Source organism: Euwallacea fornicatus, chromosome 13, assembly GCF_040115645.1.
Source record: "Euwallacea fornicatus isolate EFF26 chromosome 13, ASM4011564v1, whole genome shotgun sequence".
NCBI classification, from domain to species: domain Eukaryota; kingdom Metazoa; phylum Arthropoda; class Insecta; order Coleoptera; family Curculionidae; genus Euwallacea; species Euwallacea fornicatus.
In genome coordinates, this window is record NC_089553.1 from 2,328,762 (window position 1) to 2,338,150 (window position 9,389).

At 38.2% G+C, this 9,389-nt stretch overlaps 1 protein-coding gene across 1 annotated transcript; it reads right to left on the reverse strand.

Moving 5' to 3' along the window:
- Positions 1-1,853: 1,853 nt before the first annotated feature.
- On the reverse strand, positions 1,854-7,352 carry Nep5 (Neprilysin 5). Its single transcript, XM_066289418.1, has 16 exons — positions 6,966-7,352; positions 6,011-6,092; positions 5,860-5,954; positions 5,504-5,806; positions 5,183-5,429; positions 4,548-4,794; positions 4,250-4,494; positions 4,043-4,198; positions 3,279-3,375; positions 3,045-3,221; positions 2,828-2,987; positions 2,726-2,774; positions 2,612-2,679; positions 2,428-2,558; positions 2,214-2,378; positions 1,854-2,161 (listed from the first exon to the last, which is right to left on the reverse strand). The coding sequence occupies exons 1-16, from the start codon at positions 7,018-7,020 to the stop codon at positions 1,982-1,984; spliced, it is 2,457 nt and encodes an 818-aa protein (XP_066145515.1). The 5' UTR covers positions 7,021-7,352; the 3' UTR covers positions 1,854-1,981.
- Positions 7,353-9,389: the final 2,037 nt, after the last annotated feature.

A 9,389-nucleotide genomic window follows, 5' to 3' on the forward strand; every position in this document is an offset into this window, starting at 1 on the left:
TCGTTTATCTGGTGCTGAAACATGGGCGGTACCACGAGAAAATATCTCTTGCCAAATTTATTTTTGCTTTTGTTGTTTTATCAAAAACGATGTAGAATGTGTCTTTTTTAATATACAGTTTGTAAAAGTGTTTTTATATATATATATATATATATATATATATATATATAGCGAGGCGTAGCTCCCAGCGTCGGGAATGTTTCCTGAGTGTGACCATAACATATCGCTGTAATTTCGGTAGTACATCGAAATAATCCAGTGGTGCCGCCACTGAAGCAGATAGAGAAAGCAGATAGATAACTTTGCAAAAACAACGGAAAAAAAGTCCTATTCGTAATGTCGGCCAATGAATTCAATCTCAGTGGAAACAAAGCGATTACATAAACGTCATTAGTGATGCAAATTTGGCTAAATTGCTGAAACCAGTTCAATTACGCCCAGAAATACTTTGTGCCAGACTTTCGATCCGCATTAAATTCTTCTCGACTTTTTACTTATGATTTTGCGGTAATTGTTTGAATAAAACGATAACGAAGAGATCGGACATTCGGCACGGCCGACCCGCTTGCAAGTCCAAAAAATTACGGATTTTTGCAACCACAGAAGGGGAACCCTCCGTCGTTTACAAACATTTTTTCCACTATTGCTGCATCGCGCTGAAGCGTGGAAGATCTCATGGAATGTAGAGGAATTCGACTTGTTTAGATTGTTACGTAAAATAAGCGTGATAATCGAAATAATTTCAAAGCGACTTACAAAACAATAAGGGGTTGCAATATATATTAATATAGACAGATGTACGAGCTTAATCTAGCGCTGACAGATGTTTTAGAATTCAATTAAACACCCCCACATAGGCAATGAAACTTCGAATTATAGCTATTATAAAACCCTTTCGATATTGCACTGAACGTTTGATTAAAGGGTTGATTGGTGGAGGTTAAACCGTTTAGGTCTGAATTTGACTTTTTTTAGGACCTGATTTATTACATTATAACTGTATATTTATTCACTCGTTATCTCGCTGATGAAGGTAATTGCTAAAAGAAAATTTTGACAGGATGGCGAAGGAGCCTCGCTCGTGTAATTTTCCTACTGCCAAAAAGCCTGGTTCTTAATGACTATGGCGCCTTCGCCATCCTACCAACAATGCTGTCAAGTAACGTGTCAATCTTCAACTCTACTGTGAGAAACAAATGTGTCCTCGGCAAAAATTTGCTGGCTTGCTAAAAATAACGTAAAATCAAATTTTACCAAAAAACAAACAACAATCTCCATCAATAAAAATCAATAATGAAGGGAATTGGAAAATCATTAGGTGCACGTATTTAGGACAAGGAAATAAGATAGGGAGGACAATAAATAAATCCTCTAGCCACATTCCAATCCCATAAAGCAGGTACCTTTGTGCATCCATAAAACCATACTTATGGAGCCGATCATTAGCCGTGCTTAACTTTTATTGTTGGGCCAAAATTCAGTTGGAAAAACTTCCGGCTATAAAGAGCAGATTGTTCTTATCGGCATCCTTTCTCTACCCCAAGATATGCGATAACGTATCGGCCTTTGCCAGGCATGCGGACCTACTGATTGATTGATCCCTCGTTTGATGTCAACCCTTCTGGTTAACGTTTAATTCGCATAAACCACAGTATAGTAATTTGAGACTCGATAATGCAGTTTGATTTCCTGTACGAAATAAGTGCACCCGTCATTCCACAACAATCACAACAAATTGAAAGCACGCGATATTATTAGGATTATTACAGGGAGAGGGTTGGAATTTGTATTATTAGAGCTTCAAGGTTCGGTAACTATGAAGGCACGATGCCGCCCCCAACAAAACTCAAATACGTAGATCAGTCCCATTTATTCTCTACTCTACTAAAGGCACAGCTAATATATCACACAGAGTTTTCCGTAACTTATTATTAACGTTATTTAACATAAATGACACAAAATTGATTGTAAAATAAGTTTACTACCAAATTTTGCACCTTTCTCTCTTGGGGTTCATAAAACTGTCCCGGGGACATTGAAAGGCCTCAGTGAAATCCTCAGAGTTTTGCAGAACTCCAATGACTCTCAAAGCGTTGGGACAATGCTCGTCCTGCTCAAGTTGGAGTTTTAGATCTTCTCTGCTGGCAGTTTCACACCAGATCTAACAAGATATTTCAATACTTGTTTTGCCCCAGTGAAATTTTGTAACTTACGCTGCCATAGCTAATGAAGAACATTTGCTCGCTTGTGAATTGCTCGAATCCTGGCAATTTAGGCTCTCCTCCATGCTTGTTCTTGTAGCGTTTATATGCGGTGAAGGCCTGATTTAAGCCACCGTTATCTGCCAAGTTCTCTCCCAGAGTCCTATTCCCTTGCGCCTGTTGTTAAAACGCCATTATGAAAAATCAACAAGGCAAAATTACTCACGTGTCCAGGAACATCTTCGATGGTATAGTTGTCATACTGCTTCACGAAACAGTGGGTCAAATTCTCGAAAGTTTCGATAGTTTTGTTCGACCACCACTGCACATAGTTGCCATATTTGTCATGCTTCCTGCCTGGGAATAAACGAATTTAATTTCAAGAGTTGAACAAAAAAAAATGTCAGTACCAGCATTGTCGAATCCGTGCGTCAGCTCATGACCCAAAATCGACCCTATTGACCCGTAGTTCAAAACCCTGCAAAACAAGGTTTTAAAATTGCCAAGTTGACTTGAGGGCTTACTCTAATCCCAAGTCATATAACGGATAATTCAAAATCGCCAATGGGACGTCTGAAATAAGCCTTATTAATTTAGCTGAGGCAAAAAAATTGACAAATTGGTACTTATGGCATTGTCAGGGAAGGAGTTGAATGCGTTTACAGTAATAGGCTCCGTGCTCCAATCTCGGGGATTGAAGAGCCTCAATGACGTTAATGACTCGTTCGTAAATTGCAGAATTATGTTTATCATATTCGTCAAATAGGTTGTTTCATTTAATTCCAGCTGTAAGCATAAGCGTGTGTAGTGCTTAGTTCACTTCAATACGAGATCTGTGCTTACACCAGCATACTTTTGATCCAAAGCTCCCTTTTCGAACAGCCACTCGGGGTAGCCTATAAAACTTAACATTTCGTCAGTTTTCTCCAGAGTAACTTTTTTGGTCTCGGAATCCATCCAGGTGATGCTTTGAACGTGTTCAACGAAAGCTGATTTAATGCCGTTCAACATTTGCTGCACCTTAACACGAGATTTTTCGTATATTGATTAGTTTAAAAAACATGAGATGCCACTTACCTTAGGTTTGGTCCTGTTGGCAAAAACCCTATCAGTAATCGCGTAACTCACAGCCCAGCCCATGTATTTGTTCACCATTTCGCTGCAATCTAATGACCTAAAACAAATAACTATTAAGGAAATTGTTATCTAACCTTTATTGAACATGACCTGGATGCTGATTGATAAAGGTAGATGATAAGGGTAGAAACTTAGGGATCTATTTTGTTCATTAATTTAAAATTCTTTGGAGAACAAACCGCAAATTTGCGACTGTGATAAATCCAAGTCGCTGAAACAAAATTGTTTTTAGGAGTATGTTTGAGTGCCTACCCGTAACTTAGCTATTCTCAAGGGAAGCAAAATATATGAGAACTGATTTAAAAGCGATGCTGAGCTTGTAGCTGTATCTAAAACGATAAATCGCTCTCGAAATTCCCGAAATTTCTGTTGAAATATTATTTGCAAAACGCTAGTGGATTCATACTAATTTCACAATTTCCTAAAAATTTGTTAATCGAGCGCCTTTTTTAAACAATCCGCGCGATATATTTTTGAGCCTCCCCATAGCTGTTTGCCGGGTGACGTCATCTTCAGATGACGTGCGCAATCGTCATTTCACGGTATCGTACAGAGGTAGGAAATGTCTATCGCGTAGAACAATATCAAACTTTGCCATCATTTGAAGCAATATAAGACTTTCGTTAATTTTCCTTTATGTTTTTGATGATTTTCTTATCATTCGTCCTTTTTCATTATTAGACGCAGGTACATTTGTCCTTTACCTCGATCGAACATAAACGGTATCCTCAGGCCTCTTGGAAGCATAATACTCAGAGATTTGATACTCAATGTAACTGGTAATATCCGAGGACGTGCTCATAATCATCGCATATACTGCAGACCACCACATGTATAGTTCCAGGTGTTCTAAAGGTTGGCTGTAAAGACTGATTTGTTACAAAAGAAATACGAAGTTATTCCCTAACTACCTGGATACATAGTCCAACACAGTGAACAAGTAGGGCAGCTCTGTTTCGCTGATAAAAAGCGAGTCGTTTTGCGAATCTATAGTGACGTTGGTGTCCTGGAAAATGAGGCTAATATAGTCGATCCAAAAGTCTTTGACTGGATTTTCAACGTTGTCGTCGGTTATCTCCTGAAGTTCTTTAAATGAAAATTTTTTTGTTGAGTCTTCTCCGTTTTCACCATCACGCCTGGTGTAGTTGACGTTCAACTGCATAATGGTTCAATTGTAAGGTAACATTTAAAAAAAATCATAAAACATGCCTCATCAATGTAGCTGGTGATGTTATTGATGATATCGGCGGCTACTTGCAGCTGGCTGCCGTTAATGCCTACATAATTGTTGTCCTTCAGGATATTTCTCATGACGTATTTGATAATATTGGAGCGAACTTTGTTACGTAGAAGTTCATCTTCGGCGTGCTCATTCCCCTCCTCATCACTATTGTTTCTAATCCAATTCCCCTGCCATGACCCGCGCTTATGCCCCAGTTTTTCATTGCGGAACGGGCTTAATAGTTACAAGAATATGTTTACAATCTGAGATTATGCAGGGTTATGCGTAAAGTACAAGCATAAGGAATTCTTTTCACTTGTGAGTTTATGGAAATTTTGGCTTCACGTCCCGATTTTGTTTCGAAAATGTTGAAAAATGACCTTCAAGCCAGGAAACACATGCGTGTCTATGACTGTCAAAAAAACATTTTTTTTTTAATTTAGAAAAAAGCACAAAAAGTTATTGAGACAATGATTGGGTTAAATCAAAAATTAACTGATTTATACGTCATCAAGGTAAAGTCAAAGCTTAACTAAAGTCATAAGTACTTAAAAAAAATGCACATCGCCCGTACTTTATGCACTAAACAGTAGATCATGAACGTGAAGTATCCATAGATTACCTCGGGAGAGGGCAATTCTGCAGTAGAATTCCTAAGTAAATAACATTCTGGTCTCTCTTAAAGATATTGGGTTGCACAGTGAAGCCTATAAATAGATCCATTGCAAGCACCATTTTCATGGACACCTCAGTTTTAACCCAATTAAATTGAGTATTATTACTTCGGTTGATGAAACTAGGAACTATGGGTAGATTGACCATGGCCAAATAATCGTACAAAGCCATTAGTCCCACGGCTTCAGTATATTCTACAATAAATGGTTGCTGTTAGTTCAGCGTTAGTGCTCAGAAGTTTAGTGATGTCACAGTTTTCTCTATACACCTTTAGTGATGCACGATTCATAAAGTCTTTTGGCCAGGCTCACCGCCTGCGGTTCATCCTCTTCCACGGCCTCTCCGAGGATTTTCATAGATTCTATGACGATCTTTTCAGTCACGGTGGTGAATGTGGAAAACGTAGGGTACCACCCATGATTGGGGTGCTGCTGCGACCATTTTCCGCAGCAAAAATCGTAAAAATTATCACAGGGTTGCACACTAAAGTTCATGGAATATTTCAGATTTGCCGCCGTTCTGATGCATTCATTTGTCATGCACAGGTCTGATTGCTTCGCTGGTTTTGTGTCTGAAAATGTGTGTTTTTGGGTCAAGAATTTGGTGTTAATGTGGTGGACTTACAAAAGGTTACAACGATGATCAGACTAGCTATGAGGAACAAGGCCAGAAAGGCCAAAGCGATGGTGCCTCGTTTATAATAAACGATTTTCTTAGAACTGAAATAAAAAAGTCGCAAGTAGTCGTTGATGGTTTGTGGAGTTTCTGTACCTACGGTTTGAATCGAGAGTTTATACTTGTTAAAAGCTGGCTAGAGCTTTCCTTCTGGCGGAGCTTCAAATCTGGAGAGAGTCCTCCTGTAAACGATATTAGTCCGGTAATAGGGGAGAGTGGGGCAAAGATAGTTATTCAATCTGACAGCTAAACGACCGGACGAAAGATGGCGCATTGCAACTGTAAAGTTTCCTTCATTGCCAATTTTGACAGATATAATTTCAAATTTCCGTGCCGCCATTTGTAAAAGTTAAAAATGGCGTTTACAAAAAGTTTGTAGTATTAATCGTTTTGTTTCCTGCACGATCCGCGTTACAAGTTTGATGAGGTAAGTTAGTTCAAAGGGACGGAACACGATTATAATATTTGTTTTCAACTAAAATATCTGTTTATTAATAAAAATAATTGAAAATTGGTAAAATGTCCCTTTTGGGGCAAAGGTAGCAGTTAGCTTATTGGTGTTTTTAGGCATAATAGTGCGTAATTATAGGCGAATATCAATCGATAAGAAACGATATTTAAAGCCATTGAGGTAGGAAAATGCGGTGATTCGCGAGCGAACGTAAAAAAATTACCTGACGGGCAAGTAGGAACGAAACGAATTTTGATTAAAGCCCCATTTTCTCGAAAAAAAACTGTAAATGAACGCGTTTCGATTATCCAAAATCGCTAAAAACACGTTTTTCCATCTTTCATTTGCAGCATTAAAAAAGTTCAGTATCTTTACCCCAGCAGTGCGGATGAACTAATTTTTAGCTTTTTTGACCGGAGCTTAGCACCTACAGTAAAATGGTCTGATGCGAAATCGGAGCTAAATGGTCAAGCCACCTGAAGGTTACTTTCGTTTTTTTTTTTTGATAACTTCAAAGTTGCTCAGCGAAATCGAAAAATTTTACTGCACCATCTTAATCACACTTTCCCCTACCAACCAAATAAATTCAATTAAGACATTTTACCAGATATGTTGAAAGGACGCCCATTCTGCTCGGAGATGTAAGCCAAATTGTCCATTATGTTCGCTTTCAGGTAGTGAAACACTGAACTAAGTAACTGAACTGCATCATCTTCATTTTCTGTTTTTTCGATATCTCAATCTTATCCGGGAAAAATAATTTTTCCCCCGCGTTTAGCCCATTTGTTACAGCAAAGTGACTGACAAACTATTTTCGCCACATGCGTTTAAATCGACTTTTCTGCCGTATTACTCGCTCGAACACCGACAAATGTTTGTATTAGATAAAATTTTCCTTATTAGAGAGTATGCCACGTGAATTTTATAACATTTAAAAGAGTTTTCGTGTTCATTGTTGATGAGTTGTTATTGGTTCTATTATGGTGGATTTCATTACCTTACACTATTGGTCTTATATAATTGAGGAAAAGGAAACTTATTATCCTTCCTAACAATGGACAGATGAACGGCAACGTTGTTGCTCGTTATATCACCATGAACCATGTACCTAAACCAAGGCACGTTTTTCGTGTTCTCTCACAATTACCTCCGTATTGTTGTTTGTTGATTAAGTTTATTATTCAGAATTCCATTATTATAAGTTCAAAGTACAGTGTGTCACTGTCGACCAAAAACTCCCTCGAAAATCGATCAACTGGTCAAATCGATGGTCAGAGCCGGCCCATCATTATTAATATATTCCCTGACCATATTTTCGTGGTTGTTAATGTCCGTTTTCTTTCAAATCGAATTGTACATGCATTGAAGCCCATTAGCTTGCAGCACTCGTTATATCCGAAACCAACAACTTTGAAAGTAATTATTATTCTAATTGCGTGTCGTGTGTATCATAATTATTATCCCTTTTTCGTTCCATGGCACTAAGGCAACGTATGCCGCGCTCGATTCATGAAAAGTGGGCTACGGGTTCGATTTTGGAATTTATAGAATTTTTAGCTACAACAGAGTTTATGGAAAGCTGCAAATTTGTAGATTTTACTATTATTTCGCACTGTATACGCTATATATACAGTGTGTTCACAAAGTGTGAAAAAATTCATTTAAAAATCAGGCGTTTGTTTTTTGGAAAAACGCCGGGACACCTCGATCCTCGTTTTTGCTGCCGTTCTTTTGACGGTAAACGCAAGTATACGGGGCGGCTCAAAAACAAGGCACGACCAACTTAACTTTTTTAAATAGAAATACATTTTTAAAAATCATTTTTGAATCCTACACCGAATTCTCAGTATATTCTATGTACCATGTCCTGCACCCAAACTCAACAGAGAAATTTACGTTTGAACATGTCAGCAACCAAGGTGATAATTTATTTGGTAGATTTGTTTATTTGTTTCCATGGAAGAGGTATTTTTATTCATTCAATACGCAACATCCCAATAACATTTAAATTTGCACATTTGTCGGTTTTGATTTGACCTCAAGAAGCTTGATTTCAATTAAAAGTCTTGTTACAATGCCTTTATCCGTAACACAAAAATTGAGGTGATTAGATATGGTGACGGAGTGCGAACGCGACAGGAGGTGCGTGTTGTACTAAAATGACAAATGTCCGGATAGACCAACAAACCGATGGACAGTTAGCAAAATTGAAAGAAAGATTCGAGATATTGGTTCGGTGGAAGATGAGCTGAAGGCTGGAAGTTCTGCGATCAATGAGGATAAAAAACTAATTGTTTTACTGGATGTACGAGAATATCCACATAGTAGCATGCGGCCAGTTAGTGGCGATTACGACAATCCTACGTCATCTGTACATGGAGTTTTAAAATCAGACAGTGGTACCCGTATAAATACTTCTTGTACGCGACTTAAACGAAGACGATCCAGATTGGCCAATGCAATTATGTCAAATCTTAATGGACGTGTGCCATAATTTCCCCCTCCAAGGTGAAAATGTTATACTTTCAGATGAATCAACTTTTACATTAACCGACGTAGTTAATACATAAAGCTGCCGCTGTTAGGCAAAGGAAAATCCCACATCGATGGGAGAGCTCCATACCCAATATCCTGAAAAAATTCATGTTCGGCCAGGGATTGTCCAAAAAAAAAAAAAACAAATCATTGGTCCCTACTTTTTTGAACAGACTTTCCAGGTCGAACGCACCTGGAATTTTTACATCTAATTCCCAGTTTAAGTAATTTATTTCAGAGTCCTAATAATCCAGTGACGTATGACGAAAATTTATGGTTCCAGCAAGATGGTGCACCACCGCATTATCCAACTCCGGTTAGGAAATATCTCGATGATGTAGCATTTCCCAACAATTGGATTGGAAGACGTGGATCTATTAATTGGCCATCAAGGTTTCCGGATCTTAATTCGTCAGACTATTTTTTGTGGGGCCGTTTAAAAAATGTTTGTACAAAACTAGACGACTTAAAAACAAGAATAACAAGAGAATGT